General features: G+C 42.8%; 1 protein-coding gene across 2 annotated transcripts in view; it reads right to left on the bottom strand.

Annotated features, from left to right (window-relative positions):
* The window catches only part of nfxl1 (nuclear transcription factor, X-box binding-like 1), a 177,853-nt gene that overhangs the window by 12,109 nt on the left and 141,039 nt on the right, over positions 1 to 24,705 (bottom strand). For both annotated transcript variants that reach the window (XM_067988151.1, XM_067988158.1), the window contains exon 19: positions 1,274 to 1,378. In XM_067988151.1, the coding sequence (XP_067844252.1) occupies positions 1,274 to 1,378 (105 nt within the window). The remainder of the gene's footprint in view (positions 1 to 1,273; positions 1,379 to 24,705) is intronic.

The raw sequence follows: 24,705 nt of genomic DNA, 5'->3' as shown, positions 1-24,705 counted from the left end.
CACCAGTTCTAGTGTTTGTTAAATGACAATTGAATAAAGAAAAGATTTTGCATGCCACAGGGATGTTCCATTGGAGGTTACACCCAGAAATGCGTGATCATCATTCTGGAGTTTCAAATAAGTAGAAAACAGCTGATCCTAATTGAACCAAAGTACTGTATTTTCCTTTGCATCCTTTCAATGACTGCTGGCTTGTATCAAACAATGCAATGCATCTCTTTGACAGAAGAGATTCTTCATGTTCTGTCTGCTGCTTTGTATGCCACCCCCTCCCAAACTACCTGCCTATACTACCCTATTAAAAATTAACAAAACATGAAAATAAAAATCACCTGGTCCTGTAACGTGAGAGATGATTTTTGAAATGTATACACATGGACTGGTGCATGCAGACACATCAGTTTTCTTTAGTTGAATTTGAATAGTTCTTCCTTGTACATTTGGTATGCACATAGACAATCATTTAAAGATAAAAGAACGTGGCTTGTTTTACTATTCCTTTACCAAGAGAAGCCTGAATATAATTATACTTATTTTTAAATTATATTTTTAAATTAATAACTTAATTTAATGTGCATCAGTTCACTGGATTTCATGGCTTAGAAGACATCTTGAAATTAATAATTTTTCACTGTGCATAATTATATTACATTCTGCCTTTTAAATTTCTAAAATTAAACTTACATTTTGTTGTGAAGGATTTAGAGTTATTTTGGGAGCCCATGTTTCTTTGTATTAAATACAAGTCTGAATGAGATCTCTCAGGAACCAAAACACTATGGTTGAATTGACACTGACCTTTGATGCACACTGCCAATCTCTAAATAGATACTGGGGTCTCACTGACCGTTCTTGTCAAAAGTTTCTTCTCTACATTTGACATATGGGTCCTTTTAGAACTGCATGACTTCACAATTTTCCTTTGGTCCAAAGTACTTGCAGAAATAACCCCAAGTTGAAAGCAACTAGTCTCCAATTACTCAGACAGAGAGGTAAAGTTGTTTTTGTATCAGTTTACCATTAGAACTGTCAATTATCCATATAGATAGATGATGATCCTGTCCACATAAATGACTGACGGTTCTAAAATAAAACACACAGCAAACCGTATATCATTGCATCTCGTTCAGGTGATATAAGGCAAATTTTCAAGGTTATTTTGTGAAATAATGAAAATGGTTGGGCTGCAACTTAAGGAATGTGTGTATAGGCAAATTACACAAGAGATACTATTGTTATAAAAACTTCATAATGCGTTATAATTAATAGGTACCTTTTTAATCCGTTTACAGGGGCACTTCATCTTCACTTTCTGGCTGCAGCTCTGTGGACAGTTACCAGGGTGGCAGGTTGCTTTGCATCGATGTCCACATGACAACTGGTTAAAATGAAGCAAGTGAAAAGAAAACATATTGAATTCTGTTCAATAAAGATATTGTACAAGATGGAAGAAGTAAAAAGGAGACTTAATCCTGCTTAAAATTGTTCAGTTGTAAGTTCACCTGTAAATAAATTCTCTGGTGTTCTCAACTAAGTTCAGCTTTGTTCAGGGAATATATAACTTCTAACACCCCATTTCCATTCTAGCCACATGGGTGCTGGCATGTTGGCTTCCTTCTTTTTACAGGGAGACTGCATTGCAGACAAATTTTCCCATAAAATGGATACAATTCATGCTCACCAAAACAGAATAGGGTTACATTTCTCTTTTATACTTTTAACACTTTTTTTCAAATACAATTATGCACTCTCAATAGTCCAGTGAGTTCATCCAATGGCTAGCTGATCCATATAGAGTCGGAAGGCCCCAGGTTTGATCTCCTGTGTTGAATTAGAAGGTTTCAGCGGGGATCGTTATAGGGTGTTACAACAGGCCTCAGCATCTCTGCATTATAGAGGCGGAGGGGAAGGTTAGCAAGTGTGCCTGCTTCTAGCAGTATCCATTACCTCTTGCTGGAAATGCACCATGTGAATGGTGGGTGAGGAATTAATCGGGCTCAGCTGCAATACCCCACATGATTTAAAAGCCTGTTGAAACACAATGTTCAGGCTCATTCATTAGCAAAAGCCACTTGGGGGAGGCACTGAAGTGCAATTAGAATGTATGGAACTGCAACTCAGCAACCTTTCAATGGGTTCAGGACTGAATAACGGGAGGGGGGGCGAGGAAGGGAAATTGGCAAGAAAAAATTGACAATTTATCAACGACATGGCCTTTTCTCCCGAGTGTTGACTTGCTGGGGTACAGTTCCACAGGCACCAGCCACTCTCCAGTACTTAATTTAAATAGTATTTTTTCATGCGTAAACTTAGATCGCAAGTGTTGGCAGACTATTCAACCATTGAAGGCATCGCGACTGAACCAAATCCTGTCCTCACACACAGTCCTGTGGCAGTCACAAGACAGCAATTAGGAGCAGGAACCGTGGATTATTTTCCCCAGGCCAATTGTAGCTCTCTAATTGATACCCTGGCTTAGTACTGGCCAGTGATTAAATCTGGAACATTCTGGTTTGTATGACTAACACCACATCAATCAGTGCATTTATCCACTAAGACATTAGAGGAGACCTAAAAGCATCCAATAAAGTGTTACTTGCAGAAATGTCAGTGTCAGTAAGATTTTTCAAACCCCAGAGGCTGAAACGCAGTAAATCCTGGCTAATGGTGGTTGAACAGAGGTGCAATTTAATGTTTTAAGTATACTGCACTACTGTTCACACCACAAAAGAATGTTTTACAACGGATTAAAAACCTAACTGGTTCACTAATGTCTTTTAGGGCAGGAAACCTGCCGTCCTTATCCAGTCTGGCCTTTGTGACCCCAGTACCACACCAACGTAGTTCACTCTTAACTACCCTCTGAAGTGGCCCAAGCAAACCACTCAGTTGTATTAAACCACTGTTCAGCGGTTCAGAAAAACTCACCACCACTTTCTTAAGAGCAACTAGGAATGGGCAATAAATGCCGGCATTGCCAGAAATGCTCACATCTCGACAATGAATTTTTAAAAAAAGGCAGATCCATAAACAACCCATAACAAATTACACTGATCTCATTTATATTTTTACCCCACTTCTGAAATAAAAAAATCTGGCTATTAAGTAGTTAATAACATGTAAATAAGAATTAGTGAACTTTATATTAACACGTATAAAATTAGTTAGTTCAAAATGAGCAAAGATTATGTGTACTGACTGAACAAATCCTATATGAATGCATCCTATGTGCTTAAACAAATGTGATGAACTAGTATTTTGCAGATAAATGAAAAAATTGGAAATATCACAGCACATTACTGCAGGCATAAAGAGTACATATGTGTGTGGTCAGATCATGTTTCCACCCATTCTTCAAAAAAAAATCTTCACTTTATCTCTCAAATACACATATCCATGAGGATTATAACATCAGAGTACGCAATTTATGACCCACCAATGTTGATTCTACACTTTTATCTAATTTATAATAGTTGTCAGACACTACATCGTCATATAGTTGGGATTGCACACATTATCATGAAAATAAATCAGTTAGCTTTTATTTTACCTTATTGGATATTTTGTAGTTCAGCTATTTTAGAAATGCACATCTTTAATAAAAGGAACTTCCAACAAATTAGATTCCAACACAAAATGCGTAAAGAAAGGATAGTTGTCGTTTCTGCACAATAAATCTTTTGGCAACACAGCAGATAACCTGGAACCTAAATTTCTATGAGCTGTTGTAATGAGATTTGCATGAAACACTGCTCCGTATACTTTATTTAGCCATTTTTGGTTCAGTTTGGCCAACTTAGTGCTGTGGAAGGGAGCAGTCCTAGCATGGTCTTCAATCTGGACATCATGGGGTAGATTTTCGGGCAGCTGGCATGTGGAGCAAATGGCAGGCTGCCCAATGTTGCCGGTGGGAGGCCCAGTCCGTTTTGAGGGGCCAGGCTTCATCAACATAGGGCTGGTGGACTGTGGGCGACGCCCACCTGACCCAGACGGTGCATTATCAGGCGGCCTGGCTGGCCTCTGGGCATGGAAAAAGGTACGTCTGAGGGAGGGGAGGACTTGGTGCAGTAGCACGGTGCACTCCGCCCAATGAGTCCTAACGTGGCAATCGGGGTCCTACATATGTCATAGGAGCTTGATTGGCATATTAAATGGACCTCCTGCTCGACTCAGGTGGGCGCTCATGCCGCTTAGCAGTAGGCCCCTAGGAATATAGCGTTGGCCACACCATCAGCAAGAACGGGCTAGTAAGTCATATCCCGCCATTTCCGGGGTGCTAGTGCTCAATTCCGCCGGGTGGGAGCCTTCAAAATCTTCTCCCACATCTCAGTTTCTGTGTGACTGCTGAACTGAGGGGGATTAGTAGGTGGTATTTTGTGTAATTGTTTATACTGTACTTTTAGGACTTGTATCATGCCACATATTTCCTCATGCAAGCCTGAATTGCAGTATAACGATGCTAGCCTTGGATCAATCTCTGCATTGTGGACTTGCATTGCTTTCTTTGCACTGCCTGCAGTCTGATTTCATTCAATTCTTCCATTCAATTTGTTTTACTGACTGAAAAGAACAAAGTATTTAATTTGAGCTTTGCAGCAAACATTCATGGAGCACCATAATTTCTCCACTGCCTCACAAAAAAGTACATGCAGCTGGTATAACTAGTCACTCCTCATTCACACCATTACACAAATAGTGCCAGTACTGTACTGCACAATCAATATAACTAGGCTATAACAAAAGTGCCCAGAAAGAAGTGTAAGAAAGTAACAAAATTGGGAGGATACTGAGATGGGAACAAGACAATGAAGGATTGAGTAGAGTAATGAAAGCAGCTAAAATAATAAATTACAGGACTTATTTCCATTGTTAATAGATTCTTGTCAAAAGAGGACTTTACTTTTAAAGGAGTAATGGTTCATTGTACTCCTAGGTGGATTGTGGGTTAAGAATGTGACAAGTGTGTAAGTGCATACATGCATATTTTTAATATATAAATCATGAGTCACTTAATGTCCATTTTGTGCTGGTTTTAATTTCTTGTTTTCATAAACAAGGCTGTCATTGTATATTATTAGAATTAAATATTTAGTTTGGAGAGATTTGCTTTTAGCTCACCTTCACTCCCAGATGCGAACTGTTCAACTTTCATTACCAAAATGAGAGCATCTAGATGGGATGACCACAATATGAAGTATAAATACTGGAGAATTGCATCATGGCTGCTGTGCCAATACAAATGTGAGGGAGCCATTACATGAGATAATTGACTCATTTTTACATACACAGGGCCATCAAGTAATACACCATCTAGTAATGGGAGTCTTTTTATTTTTGCTATGAGTACTATAAAGCTACTTAACATGCCTTGGGAGCATATACCTGGTTATGCTCAGGTACAGATTTTAAAAATAATTACTGTGAAATAAAGGCTGCAAACATTGTAATTCCTTTTTTTAATATTTGTTTTCAGGATGTGGACAATGCTGGCAATGCCTAGGCAACATACATAGTTGCCCTGAGAAGGTGGTGGTGAGCTTTCTCTTTGAACCACTGCAATCCTTGTGGTGATGGTGCCTCCCACAGTGCTGTTAGGAAGAGAATTCCAGGATATTGACCCAGCAACAATGAAGGAACGGCGATATATGTCCAAGTCAGGATGGTGTGTGACTTGGAAGTGATGGTGTTCCCAAGTCATTGCTGCTCTTGTCGTTCTCAGAGGTGAAGGCCCCAGGGGAGAGAGCTGCTGTTGAAGTAACCTTGGTAAGTTGCTGCAGTGCATGCTGTACATCATACATATTGCAGCCACAGTATGGTGGTGGTGGAGGGGGTGGATACTGAGTCCAGTGGCAATGGCACCTATCAAGCAAACTACTCTGTTCTGGATCCCATCAAGCTTCTTCAGTGTTGTTGCAGTTGCATTCAGGCAAGTGGTGAGAATTCCGCCACATTCCCGGCTTGAGCTTTGTAGATAATGGAGAGGCTTTGAGGGTCAGGGGTGAGCAATTCATCGCAGAACAGCCAGCCTCGGCCCTGCTCTTGTACTCACGGTGTCGATATGGCTGGTCCAGTTAAACTTCTGGTTAATGGTGAAAGCCCCCCCCCACCCCCAAGATGCTGATAGCGGGGTTCTTGGCTATGATGGTAGTGTTGTATGTAGCAGGAGATGGGGGGGTTTTCTCTTGTTAGAGATAGGTATTACCTGGTACTTATGTGGCGCAAAAGGTGCCTGTCTGATGTTATCCAGGTCCTGCTGTAGTTGGCATGGGCTGTTTCATTATTAGAGAAATTGTGAATGGAGCTAAACACTGGAATTGTCAACAAACAGCCCCACTCATAACCTTACGATGAAGGGAGGTCATTGATGAAGCAGCTGAAGACTGCCTTGATGTCAAGGGCAGCTACTCTCCCCTCTCCTGGCATTCAGCTATTGTTTTCACGTCTACATCAAGGCTGTGATGAAGTCTGGAGACAAGTTGTTCTGGCGCAGCCTGAATGGAGCGTTGGTGAGCAGGTTATTGGTGCCTAATGGCACTGCTGATGACTCCTTCCATTAGTTTACTGATGATCAGAGGAGGCGGATAGGGCAGTAATTGGCCGCATTAGATTTATTCTGTGCTGGGGCACACCTGGGCAAGCTTCCACATTGATAGGTACATACCAATGCCATTGTTGTACTGGAACGGTTGTCTAGGAAAATGGCTATCTCTGCTACACAGCTCTTCTGCACTACAGTCGAGATGTCTGGGCTGATAGCCTCTGTTCCGTCGAATTCACTCAGATGCTTCTTAATGTCACGTGGAGTGAATCAAATTGGATTATCCACTTAGCACTTTCAGCTCATGATAGCTGTAAACATTTCAACCTTCGTTCTCACGTTCTGGGCTCCATGGTTAAGGATCTGGATGTTCACAAAGACATCTCCGCCTGTTAGTTGTCTGCATCATTCTCGATTGGATGTGGAAGGGCTACAGGCTTTGCTGTGATCTGTTGGTTGTGGTATCGCTTCACTCTATTTATAGCCTGCTGCTTTTGGTGTTTAGGATGTGGGAACCCTGTGTATAGCTTTACAAGGTTGGTACCTCATTCTAAGGTATGCCTGGTGCTGCTCCTAGCACGTCGTCTTATACTCCCCATTGAACCAGAGTTGGTCTCCTGGCTTGATAGTGATCAAGAATAGGGGATGTTCCGTGCCATGAGGTTATAGATCATTTTGGTATAGAATTCCACTGCTACTGATAGCCCACAGTGCCTCTTGATGCTCAGCTTTGGGCTGCTAGATCTGTCCTTAGTGTGCCGCACTAAGTATGGCGGTAGTGTGGCCTCTTAAGGATCAACAAGGTCATCTATGTGCGGAACCACAAGAGATGGGTGAGATCCTGAATGAATATTTCACATCGGTATTTACGGTTGAGAAAGGCATGGATGTTAGGGAACTTGGGGAAATAAATAGTGATGTCTTGAGAAGTGTACATATTACAGAGAGGGAGGTGCTGGAAGTCTTAACGCGCATCAAGGTAGATAAATCTCCAGGACCTGATGAAATGTATCCCAGGACGTTATGGGAGGTTAGGGAGGAAATTGCGGGTCCCCTAGCAGAGATATTTGAATCATCCACCGCTACAGGTGAGGTGCCTGAAGATTGGAGGGTAGCAAATGTTGTGCCTTTGTTTAAGGGGGGCGGCAGGGAAAAGCCTGGGAACTACAGACCGGTGAGCCTGACATCTGTAGTGGGTAAGTTGTTAGAGGGTATTCAGAGGGACAGGATCTACAGGCATTTGGAGAGGCAGGGACTGATTAGGAACAGTCAGCATGGTTTTGTGAGAGGAAAATCATGTCTCACGAATTTGATTGAGTTTTTTGAAGGGGTAACCAAGAAGATAGATGAGGGCTGTGCAGTAGACGTGGTCTACATGGACTTCAGCAAAGCCTTTGACAAGGTACCGCATGGTAGGTCGTTACATAAGGTTAAATCTCATGGGATCCAAGGTGAGGTAGCCAATTGGATACAAAATTGGCTTGACGACAGAAGACAGAGGGTGGTTGTAGAGGGTTGTTTTTCAAACTGGATGCCTGTGTCCAGCGGTGTGCCTCAGGGATCGGTGCTGGGTCCGCTGTTATTTGTTATTTATATTAATGATTTGGATGAGAATTTAGGAGGCATGGTTAGTAAGTTTGCAGATGACACCAAGATTGGTGGCATTGTGGACAGTGAAGAAGGTTATCTAGGATTGCAACGGGATCTTGATAAATTGGGCCAGTGGGCCGATGAATGGCAGATGGAGTTTAATTTAGATAAATGAGGTGATGCATTTTGGTAGATCGAATCGGGCCAGGACCTACTCCATTAATGGTAGGGCGTTGGGGAGAGTTATAGAACAAAGAGATCTAGGAGTACAGGTTCATAGCTCCTTGAAAGTGGAGTCACAGGTGGATAGGGTGGTGAAGAAGGCATTCGGCATGCTTGGTTTCATTGGTCAGAACATTGAATGCAGGAGTTGGGATGTCTTGTTGAAGTTGTACAGGGCATTGGTGAGGCCACACTTGGAATACTGTGTACAGTTCTGGTCACCCTATTATAGAAAGGATATTAAACTAGAAAGAGTGCAGAAAAGATTTACTAGGATGCTACCGGGACTTGATGGTTTGACTTATAGGGAGAGGTTAGACAGACTGGGACTTTTTTCCCTGGAGAGTAGGAGGTTTCGGGGTGATCTTATAGAAGTCCTAAAAATAATGAGGGGCATAGATAAGGTAGATAGTCAAAATCTTTTCCCAAAGGTAGGGGAGTCTATAACGAGGGGGCATAGATTTAAGGTGAGAGGGGAGAGATACAAAAGGGTCCAGAGGGGCAATTTTTTCACTCAAAGGGTGGTGAGTGTCTGGAACGAGCTGCCAGAGGCAGTAGTAGAGGCGGGTACAATTTTATCTTTTAAAAAGCATTTGGACAGTTACATGGGTAAGATGGGTATAGAGGGATATGGGCCAAGTGCAGGAAATTGGGACTAGCTTAGTGGTATAAACTGGGCGACATGGACATGTTGGGCCGAAGGGCCTGTTTCCATGTTGTAACTTCTATGATTCTAGTGCCAGCTACACAACGAAAGATGTCCTCACTGTAGAGATGAAACTTTGTGTCCATCGAGGCTGTGCAGTAGTCACTCCTACAAATGATAGGCATACTTGTCTGTGACAGGTCGGTTGGTTCAGTAAACTTGGCTTTAATTTACTTACTACTTGGATGTACAAATGTGAAGTCCTAAACTCAACTTTTTGAACATCAAAAATTGCATCAAATGTTGCTGTAAAAGTACTGAAGATTTTCAGCAGTAAGCATTACATACTTCTGAGCCAGAAGGTTGTGGGTTCAAATCCCACTCCAGAGACACATAGTCTAGGCTGTCATCTCACTGCAGTACTTCGGATTAGGCATTAAACGTTAAGACGTCGGCCCACTCAGGCAGATATAAAAGGTCCTATGACACTATTCGAAGAAGAACAGGGGAGTTCTCCCCAGTGTCCTGGACAATATTTATCCCTCAATCAACATAACTAAAATAGATTATCTAGTCATAATCTCATTACTGTTTTTGTAGGACCCTGCTGTGCACAGGTTGGCTGCCATGTTTCCCTACATTACAACAGTGACAACACTTCATAAGTAGTTCATTGGCTGTAAAGCACTTTGAGACATTCTACGGTCATGAGAGCTGCTACATAAATACAAGTTCTTTCTTTCTTCTTTATTCAACCACCATTTACCAATTTGGGGTCAAGTTTTTCCACTACTAAAAGCTTATAGTATCGGTTAGGATAATCAACAGGACCTTACTAATGAAATTTAAAAGATTTTAAGGACATGGAAAATTTTTAAATGATTAGTTGGACCTAACTGGTCCAAATCTTACAAATTTGAATTTTCATATTCTTTTTTGTTGACCAAAAATCAATCAAAAATAAAATTTCAGCCTCAAGTTGGGAAGTAAAGTGTAAAATTAGCACTAATATGAATGGCTGGAAGCATGAGATTATAAACAAATACTAATTTACATGGAAAACTAGTACATGTCTTACATTTTTTGTGTAAATATTTCAATTATATCCACCATGGCTCAATAAATTATTTAAGTATCAAGTTTTTACAATGTCCCCAGAACATCTATAGGAGAGATGTTCTGTGAAGTAAGAGGATTCAAAACAGAAGGTATTCTTTTATATATAAAAAAGAAAAATTCCTTTGTACCCAATTTTATACTTCATTTTAAGTGCTTGTATTTCGCTCTGCTATCCCATCGTACACTATTCCTTGGCAAAGGAGATAAGCAAGCAATTTACTCACAAACTACCTGCCAATGCAACTTGGTCCAATTGATTTACTATCCATTTTTCCTTCCTTCATGCATGGAAGTCTTGGATTATCGCCTGCCCTGTACTGTGCAGCTACGACGTGGGAGAAAGAGGAACCCACAAGCTACTTAGTAGCACAGAACAGAATCTTTTCATCAATTTTTGAAATAATGCAAAAAAGTGCCCAAAGGTTTAAGACAATACTTTTTCTATCATTAACTGTAAGACCATCATGCCCGAGTTTACAGCACCATTAAGATGATCGAATTTACATATATGCCACAAAACAGATGCATCCTTTACAAACTAAACAGCTAAAGCAAGTCACTACTCATGCATATTGGCCCAGCATTTGCTTAAAAAAGAATGGTGAGCTCAACAGTGCTCACCACTGTTAATGGTGAAATTGAGGAGCATTCGAACATGCGCAGTGAAACGTGGAAATCCGGAACTTGCTCCTACTGGTTTGCTGGCGCTATGACAGCTTCAAATTAAAGGGATATCGCCAGTTGATATCAGTGGAAACAATCAATGGACCAGTGCCAACTTGCTCATCTGCCCCGCTAGAAAGTAACTAGTAGCGCCACAAAACAGGTCTGCTTAAAAATACCAGGCTTAAACTAAGTTTTAAAAGTCATGACTGCCAAACAACTAAAAATTAACTTTTAAAAATGTGGAGTCTCATTACTCTTTATTTTAATAGTTTTCTTAAAAAAAACTTTTCCCTTCTGTCTCTTTTATTTAATTCTATTATTTTTTACCCTTTCTTTTTTTCACTGTCTATAACTGTTTTTACAAATGATTTTAGTGTTGTACCTTTCACTTCCTGGATTTTATGTTGCAGCTTGCAGAAACTCTTTGCAGTGTGTCAAAAATGCTGCGATCTGATTGGTCGAGGGGAGAGAGTGAGCCTTTCGCTTCTCCCACGGGTCCTAGTGTTGCTTGAACTAACGCTGGGCTCTTCTCCTCTTCCTATTAGAGGAATTGCACCCAGTGAAGACCGCAGTAAGTTAGTGGGTTTGTATAAATCTATGCAGCAGCGAGCATTGTTGGTTCGCCACTCAGAGCAATTTCAGGGCCATTATTACACTTAGCAAAACATTATGGCAAGCTCATCTGAAACAGTCCTCAAAAAAGATTGTGAAATAATAAAAAGCTTGAGGTAAACATGACGTATCTGCAACCAGATATTTAAAATGTTACAGAGCCACTAAAAGAGAAACAAATATAACTTAAAATTCTTGGACACATGTTTCAGTACCCAACTTTAAGCCAACAGAAAAAGTTACAATTGAGATAAATATAGCACTTCCTAGTCAAACAAACTTCAGGAGCCCTCTAAACCTCTTGTACTTTTTCTATAGCCAAAACAAAGAGTCCAGCGTAACGAGTTCCAACAGTCTCTTTTGTATTGTTGGAAGTAAAAACTTCCACCAATACAACAACTTCTATAGAGGCAGAAACCCTCATCACATTTATAAAGTACTTGGATATGCACTTGAGTGCCATAACCTACAAGGCTACGGACCAAGTGCCGGGAAGTGGGATTAGGCTGGGTGGCTCATTTTCAGCTGTCGTGGACACGATGGGCTGAATGGCCTCCTTCTGTGCCGTAAATTTTCTATGACTCTAAAAACACTAAGACAAAAATCAACTAATGCTGTTATCTCCTAGCAGGCAAATTATATGGAATGCAATCTTTGTCATCTCGCAGGATTCACAAAGTTCTTCGTGAAATATCCAGTCACGTTCGATACAGTCCCGATACTCTGGTTCTGTTCCAGACAGAAAATACGATTAATTAAGCACTCATGGATGCCAGTTTGTGGCTACATGTTTATGACAAATTCAAGCCATTTCAAAGTTTAAAGCCATTTTCAAACAGCTGACATGCTTAATGCAGAGCTTCTACACACATAGCAAAATCTGTCACCCAACTAATACTTTTGTACAATCAAGATATTTAAGGGACATTGCTATAAAATGATTCAAATACTAATATAGTTAATAATGCTATTTTACAAAAAGTGGGATTATAGCAGTTCCTCTTTGAGAAAGATTTCACTATTACAGACCAGTCTTTTTATTTCTTGGTTGTGGTGGATTTCTAGTGAGTTGCTCATGGAGGGTAGAGGACACAAATGGCCCAGAATCTGCTGGAGCAGGACATCTCGCAGCATGCCCCGTTTATTATTTTTTCCTCACCCTTCAGCTCGAAAATGAATTGCTGGACTTACAAGCTGGTTATGGCGTGCGGTGAGGTCAACTGGACAACTGGGGCCTTGGTGAACGATGGGACCAACAGCGTATCTCCTTAACCAATGAGATTTAATTGTAAACAATTTTACAACACAAGTTATAGTCCAGCAATTTTATTTTAAATTCACAAGCTTTCGGAGGCTACCTCCTTCCTCAGGTGAACGATGTGGAAATGAAATCCTCGAAATGAAATCGCATTTATAATTCACAGAACAATGCTTGGTGATTACAGACAGTTTTTTCAACTGCCCGTTGCCAAGGCAATCAGTGTGCAGACAGACAGGTGTTACCTGCAAGGTCTCAGAATATACAAATCACCAAAAAAAACAACAAACAAAAAAAAACAGAGATAGAGAGGTAGAAACATAGAAAAGATAGCAACTGACCCGTTATATTAAAAACAGATAACATTTGTTCGCTGGTGGGGTAACGTGTAGCGTGACATGAACCCAAGATCCCGGTTGAGGCCGTCCTCATGGGTGCGGAACTTGGCTATTAATTTCTGCTCGACGATTTTGCGTTGTCGTGTGTCTCGAAGGCCGCCTTGGAGTACGCTTACCCGAAGGTCGGTGGATGAATGTCCATGACTGCTGAAGTGTTCCCCGACTGGGAGAGAACCCTCCTGTTTGGCGATTGTTGCGCGGTGTCCATTCATCCGTTGTCGCAGCGTCTGCATGACGCTGCGTCAGCGTCTGCATGGTGAGACCATGCAGACGCTGCGACAACGGATGAATGGACACCGCGCAACAATCGCCAAACAGGAGGGTTCTCTCCCAGTCGGGGAACACTTCAGCAGTCATGGACATTCATCCACCGACCTTCGGGTAAGCGTACTCCAAGGCGGCCTTCGAGACACATGACAACGCAAAATCGTCGAGCAGAAATTGATAGCCAAGTTCCGCACCCATGAGGACGGCCTCAACCGGGATCTTGGGTTCATGTCACGCTACACGTTACCCCACCAGCGAACAAATGTTATCTATTTTTAATATAACGGGTCAGTTGCTATCTTTTCTATGTTTCTACCTCTCTATCTCTGATTTTTTTTTGTTTGTTGTTTTTTTTGGTGATTTGAAAATTCTGAGACCTTGCAGGTAACACCTGTCTGTCTGCACACTGATTGCCTTGGCAACGGGCAGTTGAAAAAACTGTCTGTAATCACCAAGCATTGTTCTGTGAATTATAAATGCGATTTCATTTCGAGGATTTCATTTCTACATCGTTCACCTGAGGAAGGAGGTAGCCTCCGAAAGCTTGTGAATTTAAAATAAAATTGCTGGACTATAACTTGGTGTTGTAAAATTGTTTACAATTGTCAACCCCAGTCCATCACCGGCATCTCCACACAATGAGATTTAAGGATAGAGAAAGAAAGAGAGGAATAATAGAAAAGGAAATAGTGTGAATTAGAGTCAAATTAGGTACAGAAAGAGAACTGTGGACTCTAAAGGAGTCAAGGGGTATGGGGACCGGGCAGGAAAGTGGAGTTGTGGTCGAAGATCAGCCATGATCTTATTGAATGGTGGAGCAGGCTTGACGGGCCGTATGGCCTACTGCTGCTCCTATTTCTTATGTTATGTAAATAAAGAAAGGGAAAGAAAGATTGGATTAAGAGAGAGAAAAAAGACAGAAAGGAAAAATTTTAAAATTTTAAAAACATTTAGGAACAATTTACTACCTGTAGGAATGAGACTCCACGGTTTTAATTGTTTCCTTTCTGGGCCGGAGAGGTTGAGTGACATTGCAGGAACATAAATCTCGTCATTAAAGGGTCCTTACGTTGTTAAGTACCAGCCCTAATGTTCTGCGGCGAGTTTAATTTGTTTTAACAGCGCAAATGCAGCAATTTCTTGAAGCTCGCAGGGGGGTTGATGGTGAGCTGCCGTTATCGCGAGGCTAACGGTGGAGCATCACAGATCATCCAGCAATTTGTGGCAATTCACAACTCACGGGGTATCTCTTCCTCGCTACAAATTGCTGGGTTATTTACACACTTGAAGAAAAGGACGAGAACATGTTGTTTGACTTATGTTGCTGAGTGGCTTTGGTTGCCTGCTATTCATTGAAGTAGCAAGCATTTTGAGCTTGACAAATATTAACACTTGTGACATATTTATATATTTGTTATATTTAATGTAAGATGTTTGACGTGTGCATTAAATTCAACATTATTTTCCCAGCAAATTCTGGGCCATTGTTTTATAACAGGAGCATTACATGTCCATTCCACTGTGCTGTGCGCACAGGAAAGTGCAAACAGAGATCAGCACAGCTGAAACACCAGGTGAAAGTGAAAGGCTGTGAGGTTGCAACTTTCTTTTCCAACCCTCTCCTTGTGGTAGGCTATAGGGGAATAGATGGATATATAAAACAGTGCAATTATAAATTAGTGGCGCAGTTGGTAGTACTCTTGCCTCTGCATCAGGTTGTGGGGTCAAGCCCCACTCCAGGACTTCTTCACATAATCTAGGCTGACACGTCAGTGCAATTTTGAGGGAGTGTTGCACTGCCAAAACTGAGGTCCTATCTAAAAGATGCATGGCACTTTGCAGGCATGAGCAGGGAGTTTCCAAGTGCCCTGGCAAACAGTGCTCCCCCAACTAACACCTCAAAATAGATTAACTGTCACTTATCACATTTGCTGTTTTTGGGACCTTGCTGAGCACAAATTGGCTGCCACATTTGCCTGTAATAACAATGACTACACTTCATTGGTTGTGAAACATTTTGGGACATCTTGAGGACATGAGGCACTATTATTTTTCTTTCTATGTCTTGCATACTACGATGAGCTCCTCTGCTCCACATAAGAGTAACAGAGGACTTCTTATCCCTTCTCCCCCATGATGGAGAAAGCACCAAAAAAGAAACTGACAAGTTGTCGAAGATGCTAAGTGCTGAATGGTGATTAAAAGCACTGGGTCCTTACGGTAGAGTGTTATGTTGTGTTGAGTTGAATCTACAGTAAATGACTGGGGGGGGTCTCATGTTCTTCCACTCTTATCAAGTGCTCCCGGGTACTGCTGCACGTTAGAATCCAACCTATCGTGAGAGACCGAATTGAGGAGCCACATTGAGCAATTAGGGTTTGAGCTGGGGATTAGAGAAATTCAATTTAAAAAAAAAAGAAAACCCTGGAGTTAATTCATCAGCATTACCAGAAAAAGGCCAGAACAAAATTAATATCTTTTAGGATACAAGACAGAATTGCCGCACATAGGATAGAAGCAAGGTTGAACACACGCACAGCACAGCAGGAAATGTGGAGCACTTGATGAGGGGCAGTCAGGTGGCGCATGTATAAAAGCAGAAAATATCAGGTCCAAAGACCCAGGTAAAAGAGTCCAAGTTGTCGGAAGGAGGAGAAGGCAAACCCAAAGCCACACTTCTTAACTGTATTTACTTAGCAACCGTATCACATCAAAATGTCTCAAAAGTGCTTCACAAAATGAATTACTTTTAGAATACAATGATTTTTGTATAGGCAAGCCCATCAGCCAGCAATGTTCCATATATAGCAAGATGAATGGCCAGTTAATCTGATACAGCACGGGAGTCCATTTGGCCTGTCATGCCTGTGCCAGCTCTTTGAAAGAGCCACTCCCCTGCTCTTTCCCTATAGCCCTGTAAATGTTTTCCCTTCAAGTGTTTATCTAATTCCCCTTTGAAAGTTACTATTGAATTTGCTTCCACTAGCCTTTCAGGCCGTGCATTCCAGATCATTACAACTTTACAACTCGCTGAGGAAAAAATTGTTTCCTCATGTTGTCTCTGGCTCTTTTGCCAATCACTGTAAATCTGTCTCCTCTGGTTACTAACCCTTCTGCAATGGAAACAGTTTCTCCTTATTTATTCTATCAAAATTCTTCATGATCTTGAGCACCTCTATCAAATCTCTCCTTAATTTTCTTTGCTCTAAGGAGAACAACCCCAGTTTCTCTAGTCTCTCCACATAACTGAAGTCCCTCATCCCTGCTACCATTCTAGTAAATCTCTTCTGCACCCTCTCTAAGGCCTTCACATCCTTCCTAAAGTATGGGGCCCAGAATTGAACACAATACTCCAGCTGAGGTCGAACCAGAGTTTTATAAAGGTTTAGCATAACTTCCTTGCCTCTATGCCTTTATTAACAAAGCCAAGGATCCCGTATGGCTTTTTAACAGCCTTCTCAACTTGTCCTGCCACCGTCAAGACTTGTGTACGTACACCCCCTTTCTGTTCCTGCACCCCCTTTAAAATGGTAGCATACTCTTTCTCCTCGTTCCTCCTACCAAAATGCATCACTTCACACTTCTAGAATCATAGAAATTTACAGCACAGAAAGGGGCCATTCGGCCCATCATTTCTGCGCCAGCCGAAAAAGAGCTATCCGGCCTAATCCCACTTTCTGGCATTTGGTCCGTAGCCTTGGAGGTTGCATCACTTCAAGTGCACATCCAAGCACCTTTTAAATAAGCTGAGGGTTTTTGCCTCGACCACCCTTTCAGGCAGTGAGTTCCTGACCCCCACCACCCTCTGGATGAAAAAATGTCTCCTCAGCTCCCCTCTATTCCTTCTACCAATCACTTTAAATCTAAGACTCCTGGTCACTGACCGCTGTACTAAGGGAAATAGGTCCTCCCTATCCACTCCATCTAGGACCCTCAATTTTATATACCTCAATTAAATCTCCCCTTAAATCTCCTTTGTTCCAAAGAAAACTACCCCAGCCTATCCAATCTTTTCTCACAGTTAAAATTCTCCAGCCCTGGCAACATCCTCGTAAATCTCCTCTGTACCCTCTCTAGTGCAATCACATCTTTCTTGTAATGTGGTGACCAGAACTGTACGCAGTACTCAAGCTGTGGACTAACTAGTGTCTTATACAGTTCTAGCATAACCTCCCTGCTCTTACATTTCCATGCCTTGGCTAACAAAGGAAAGTATCCCATATGCATTCTTAACCACCTTATCTACCCGTCTTGCTACGTTCAGGGATCTGTGGACATGCACTCCAAGGTCCCTCACTTCCTCTACACCTCTCAGTATCCTCCCATTTATTGTGTATTCCCTTGCCTTGTTTGACCTCCCCAAACACATCACCTCACATTTCTCTGGATTGAATTCCATTTGCCACTTTTCTGCCCACCTGACCAGTCCATTAATATCTTTCTACAGTCCACAGCTTTCCTCCTCACTATCAACCATACAGCCAATTTTTGTATCATCTGCAAACTTCTTGATCATGCCCCCTACATTCAAGTCCAAATTATTGATATATAATATCACAAAAAGCAAGTGACCTTATACTAAGCCCTGCAGAACCCCACTGGAAACAGCCTTCTAGTCACAAAAGCACCCATCAACCATTACTCTTTGCTTCCTGCCATTGAGCCAATTTTGGATCCAACTTGCCACTTTCCCTTGGATCCCATGGACATTTACTTTTTTGACCAATCTGCCATGTGGGACCTTGTCAAAAGCCTTGCTAAAATCCACATAGACTACATCAAACGCATTATCCTCATCTACCCTCCTTGTTACCTCTTCAAAAAATTCAATCAAGTTAGTCAGACACGATCTTCCCTTAACAAATGCATGCCGACTGTCCTTGATTACTCCGTGCCTTTCGAAATGACGATTAATACTGTCCCTTAGAATTTTTTCCAATAATTTACCCACCACCGAGGTTAGGCCGACCGGCCTGTAATTACTCAATCTATCCCTTTCTCTCTTTTTAAACAACGGTACAATGTTAGCAATCCTCCAGTACCACGCCTGTATCCAGGGAGGATTGGAAAATGATGGTCAGAGCCTCCGCTATTTCCTCTCGCTTCTCTTAACAACCTGGGATACATTTCATCCGGGCCTGGCGATTTATCTACTTTCAAAGATGCTAATCCCCTTAATACTTCCTCTCTCACTATGTTTATCCTATCCAATATTTCACACACCTTCTCCTCAACTACAATCTCTGCATCGTCCCTCTCTTTTGTGAAGACAGACGCAAAGTATTCATTAAGAACCATACCCACATCTTCTGCCTCCAAACAAAGGTTACCTTTTTGGTCTCTAATAGGCCCTGCTCTTTCCTTAGTTATCCTCTTGCACTTTATGTATTTATAAAACATCTTTGGGTTTTACTTGCCAATTTTTTTCATGCCCTCTCATTGCTTTCCTAATTTCCTTTTTAATTTCACCCCTGTACTTTCTATACTTCTCTAGGCTTTCTGCAGTATTGAGCTGAGTTTCTGACTTAAGCTTCCCTTTTTTGCCTTATCCTACCCTGCATGCTTCTTGACATCCAGGGTGCTCCAGATTTGGGAGTCCCACCCTTTTTCTTTGTGGGAACATATTTGCTCTGAACCTTCACTATTTCCTCCTTGAATGCCTCCCACTGTTCTGACACTGATTTACCTTCAAGTAGCTGTTTTCAGTCCACTTTTGCTAAATCACTTCTCAGCTTAGTAAAATGGTCTTTTCCCAATTGAGAATTTTTATTCCCAGTCTATCTTTATCCTTTTCCATAACTACACTAAATCTAACTGAATTATGATCACTACCACTAAATGCTCTCCCACTGATACTCCAGAGACCGTCAGTGGAATCGAGAGGAAAAAAAAGGAGTGATGTCACAGGACAGAAGGTAGGTGATCGGCTGGTAAATTTTACAGCTTCTTTTTTCCCATTGAGTTGGGGAACTGGGTAAAATTGAAGTAAACGCTGGGAGCGTAAAATTGTTGTTAATTTATTAAATTTAATAACTTGAACTAGTTTATTAACTAGACTAATAAAACTAAATAAATAGGGGAAGAAGCTGATTGGCTGGTGAGCGTTTCTTTTTCTGTTGAGTGTTTTTTTTAAGGCTTAATTTATTTTTGATAAGGTTAGTAAATAATCTAATAAATCAAGGCATGGCAGAGCCGCTCATACCCGTTGAATGCATGGCCTGTGCCATGTGGGAACTCCAGGACACTTCCCGTGTTGTGGACAACCACAGGTGCAGGAAGTGTCACCAGCTGGAGGAGCTCGAACTCCGGATTTCGGAGCTTGAGCAACAGTTGGCGTCACTATAGTGCAACCGCGAGACTGAGAGCTACGTGGATAGCACGTTTCAGGAGGTGGTCACCCCGCAGCTTAAGAGAGTGCAGGCAGAGAGGGACTGGGTGACCACCAGACAGACAAGGACCACCAGGCAGGTAGTGCAGGAGTCCCCTGAGTGCATCTCACTCTCTAACCTGTATTCAGTTCTGAATACAGGTGAGGGAGAGGGCTCCTCTGCGGAGTGCAGCCAGAGCCAAGTCCACAGCACCATGGATGGCTCAGCTGTACAGGGGTGGGAGGAGAAAGGTCAGGAGAGCAACAGTGATAGGGGACTTTATAGTTAAGGGAGAAAACAGGTGTGTCGTCTGTGGCCGCAGACCTGATTCCAGGATGGTATGTTGCCTCCCTGGTGTCAGGGTCAAGGATGTCACTGAGCGGTTGCAAAATTTTCTGGGGAAGGGGGAGCAAGGAGGGTGAACAGCCAGAGATCGTGGTCCATATTGGTATCAAAGACATAGGTAGAAAGAGGGATGAGGTCCTGCAGGCAGATTTTAAGGAGTTAGGAAAGAGATTAAGAAGCAGGACCACAAAGGTAGTAATCTCCGGATTACGCCCAATGCCACATGCTAGTGAGCATAGAAATAGGAGAATAGAGCAGATGAATGCATGGGTGGAGAGATGGTGCAGGAAGGAGGGCTTTAGATTACTGGGGCATTGGGACCAGTTCTGGAGAACGTGGGACCTGGACAGGCCGGACCGGTTGCACCTCAACGGAGCTGGGACCAATGTCCTCGCGGGGAGGTTCGCTACTGCTGCGGGGGAGGGGGATGGACACCAGGATGTAGCAATGGAAAGGAGAAACAAGGGGCACAAAGGATCGGGGGAGAAAAATAGCATTAAAGCAAGTAATAGTACAGTATTAGTTGGGATCAGACTAAGAGAGTGTAAAAGAAAGTCTAAGGCTGGTTTGTAGTGCATGTGTATAAACGCACAAAACAAGGTTGGTGAGCTGCAGGAGCAAGTAGCCACATAGGAATTTGATGCCATGGCGATAACGGAGACCTGACTCAATAAAGCACAGGATTGGGTACTAAATATTCCTGGATACAAGGCGCTCAGGAGAGATAGGGAAGGAAAGAAAGGAGGGAGGGGTTGGCAGTATTAAATAAGGAGCATATTGCAATACTGGAGAGAGAGGATGCCCTGGAGGGGTCAAGAACAGAATCTACTTGGTTAGAGTTAAGAAATAAAAGAGGTGCCATTACACTACTGGGTGTATTCTATAGGCCACCAACTAGTGGGAAGGAAAGAGGAGCAAATTTGCAGGGAAATTAGAGAGAGATGCAAAAGCTATAGAGTAGCGATAACTGGGGAATTCAACTATCCTAATATAGACTGGGATAACAATAATGATGTAAGGGGCAAAGAGGGGGAGGAATTTTTGAAATGTGTCCAGGATAACTTTCTTAACCAGTACATTTCCGGCCCAACGAGGAAGGACACATTGCTGGACTTGGCTCCAGGGAATGAGGCAGGACAAGTAGAGCAAGTGTCAGTGGGAGAGCATTTAGGAACATAGGAACAGGAGTAGGCCATTCAGCCCCTCGTGCCTGCTGCGCCATTTGATAAGATCATGGCTGATCTGTGATCGAACTCCATATACCTGCCTTTGGCCCATATCCCTTAATATCTTTGGTTGCCAAAAAGCTATCTATCTCACATTTAAATTTAGCAATTGAGCTAGTATCAATTGCCGTTTGCAGAAGAGTGTTCCAAACTTCTACCACCCTTTGTGTGTAGAAATGATTTCTAATCTCGCTCCTGAAAGGTCTGGCTCTAATTTTTAGACTGTGCCCCCTACTCCTAAAATTTAGGGAGCAGCGATCATAGTATCATAAGGTTTAGAATAGCTATGGAAAAGGACATGGACCACTCTAACGTAAAAATACTTAATTGTAGGAGGGCCAATTTCAATGGGATGAGAACAGATCTGGCCCGGGCAAATTGGAATCAAAGATCGGCAGGCAAAACTGTAATTCAACAGTGGCCGGCCTTTAAAGAGGAGATGGTTTGGGTACAGTCTAGGTACATTCTCACAAGGCAGAAAGGTAGGGCACCTAAAGCCAGAGCTCCCTGGATGACAAAAGAGATAGTGAGTAAGATGAAATGGAAAAAAGGACCATATGACAGATGTTTTTTTTATTCGTTCATGGGATGTGGGCGTCGCTGGTGTGGCCGGCATTTATTGCCCATCCCTAATTGCTCTTGAGAAGGTGGTGGTGAGCTGCCTTCTTGAACCGCTGCAGTCCGTGTGGTGAAGGTTCTCCCACAGTGCTGTTAGGAAGGGAGTTCCAGGATTTTGACCCATCGACGATGAAGGAACGGCAATATATTTCCAAGTCAGGATGGTGTGTGACTTGGAGGGGGACGTGCAGGTCGTGTTGTTCCAATATACCTGCTGCTCTTGTCCTTCGAGGTGGTAGAGGTCGCGGGTTTGGGAGGTGCTGTTGAAGAAGCCTTGGCGCGTTGCTGCAGTGCATCCTGTGGATGGTACACACTGCAGCCACAGTGTGCTGGTGGTGAAGGGAGTGAATGTTTAGGGTGGTGGATGGGGTGCCAATCAAGCGGGCTGCTTTGTCCTGGATGGTGTCGAGCTTCTTGAGTGTTGTTGGAGCTGCACTCATCCAGGCAAGTGGAGAGTATTCCATCACACTCCTGACTTGTGCCTTGTAGATGATGGAAAGGCTTTGGGGAGTCAGGAGGTGAATACCCAGCCTCCGACCTGCTCTTGTAGCCACAGTATTTATATGGCTGGTCCAGTTAAGTTTCTGGTCAATGGTGACCCCCAGGATGTTGATGGTGGGGGATTCGGCGATGGTAATACCGTTGAATGTCAAGGGGAGGTGGTTAGACTCTCTCTTGTTGGAAATGGTCATTGCCTGGCACATGTCTGGTACGAATGTTACTTGCCACTTACAAGCCCAAGCCTGGATGTTGTCCAGGTCTTGCTGCATGCGGGCTCGGACTGCTTCATTATCTGAGGGGTTGCGAATGGAACTGAACACTGTGCAGTCATCTGCGAACATCCCCATTTCTGACCTTATGATGGAGGGAAGGTCATTGATGAAGCAGCTGAAGATGGTTGGGCCTAGGACACTGCCTTGAGGAACACCTGCAGCAATGTCCTGGGGCTGAGATGATTGGCCTCCGACAACCACTACCATCTTCCTTTGTGCTAGGTATGACTCCAGCCACTGGAGAGTTTTCCCCCTGATTCCCATTGACTTCAATTTTACTAGGGCTCCTTGGTGCCACACTCGGTCAAATGCTGCCTTGATGTCAAGGGCAGTCACTCTCACCTCACCTCTGGAATTTAGCTCTGTGTCAGGTTGATGACACAAGTGAGAACCAGGCAGAATATAGAAAGTTCAGAGGGGAAGTGAAAAAGGAAATAAGAGGGGCAAAGAGAGAGTATGAGAATAGACTGGTGGCCAACATAAAAGGGAATCCAAAAGTCTTCTGCAGGCATGAAAACAGTAAACAGGTAGTAAGAGGAAGGGTGGGCCGATTATGGACCACAAAGGAGATCTACTCATGGAGGCAGAGGGGGTGGCTGAGGTGCTAAATGAGTACTTTGCATCTTTCTTTACCAAGGAAGAAGATGCTGCCACAGTCTCAGTAAAGGAAGATGTAGTTGAGATACTGGATAGGCTAAAAATTGGTAAAGAAGAGGCACTTGAAAGGCTAGCTGTACTTAAAGTAGATAAGTCACCCGGTCCGGATGGGATGCATCCTAGGTTGCTGAGGGAAGTAAAGGTGGAAGTTGCGGAACTCCTGGCCATAATCTTCTTAACATCTGTAGATACGGGGGTGGTCCCAGAGGACTGGAGAATTACAAATGTTACAACATTAATCCGGGACAGAATTAACAGTCACTTGGACGAGTGTGGATTGATTAGGGAAAGCCAGCACGGATTTGTTGAAGGCAAATCGTGTTTAACTAACCTGATAGAGTTTTTTTGATGAGGTAACAGAGAGGGTAGATGAGGGCAATGCAGTTGATGTGGTGTATATGGACTTTCAAAAGGCGTTTGATAAAGTGCCGCACGGTAGGTTTATCATCAAGATTGTGGCCCATGTAATAAAGGGGGCAGTAGCAACACGGATACAGAATTGGCTAAGTGACAGGAAACAGACAGTAGTGGTGAACGGTTGTTTTTCGGACTGGAGGTGGGTGTACAGTGGTGTTCCCCAGGGGTCTGTGCTGGGACCACTGCTTTTCTTGATATGTATTTATGACTTAGACTTGGGTGTACAGGGCACAATTTCAAAATTTGTAGATGACACAAAACTTGGAAGGGTAGTAAACAGTGAGGAGGATAGTGATAGACTTCAAGAGGATATAGACAGGCTGGTAGCGTGGGCGGACATGTGGCAGATGAAATTTAACGCAGAAAAATGTGACGTGATACATTTCGGGAGGAAGTACAAGGAGAGGCAATATAAACTAAAGGGTACACCCTAAAAGGGGTACAGGAACAGAGAGATCTGGAGGTGTACATGCACAAATTGTTGAAGGTGGCAGGGCAAGTTGAGAAAGTGGTTAAAAAAAGCATACGGGATCCTGGGCTGTATAAATAGAGGCATAGAGTACAAAAGTATGGAAGTCATGACGTACCTTTATAAAACACTTGTTCGGTCATAACAGGAGTATTGTGTCCAGTCCTGGGCACCGCACTTTAGGACGGTGCAGAAGAGATTTACTGGAATGATTCCAGGGATGACTGACTTTAGTTACATGGATAGACTGGAGAAGCTGCAGTTGTTCTCCTTGGAACAGAGACGGTTGCGAGGAGATTTGATCGAGGTATTCAAAATCATGAAGGGTCTAGTCAGAGTAGATAGAGAGAAACTGTTCCCATTGGCGGAAGGGTCAAAGACCAGAGGACATAGATTTAAGGTGATTGGCAAAAGAACCAAAGGTGACATGAGGAAAAACTTTTTTATACAGCGGGTGGTTAGGATCTGGAATGTACCGCCTGAGGGGTGGTGGAGACAGATTCAATCATCCAGTTC

This window comes from Heptranchias perlo, chromosome 1, assembly GCF_035084215.1.
Source record: "Heptranchias perlo isolate sHepPer1 chromosome 1, sHepPer1.hap1, whole genome shotgun sequence".
NCBI classification, from domain to species: Eukaryota; Metazoa; Chordata; class Chondrichthyes; order Hexanchiformes; family Hexanchidae; genus Heptranchias; species Heptranchias perlo.
The sequence above is the reverse complement of the archived record's forward strand: the minus strand, read 5'-3'. Positions and strand labels throughout refer to the sequence as shown.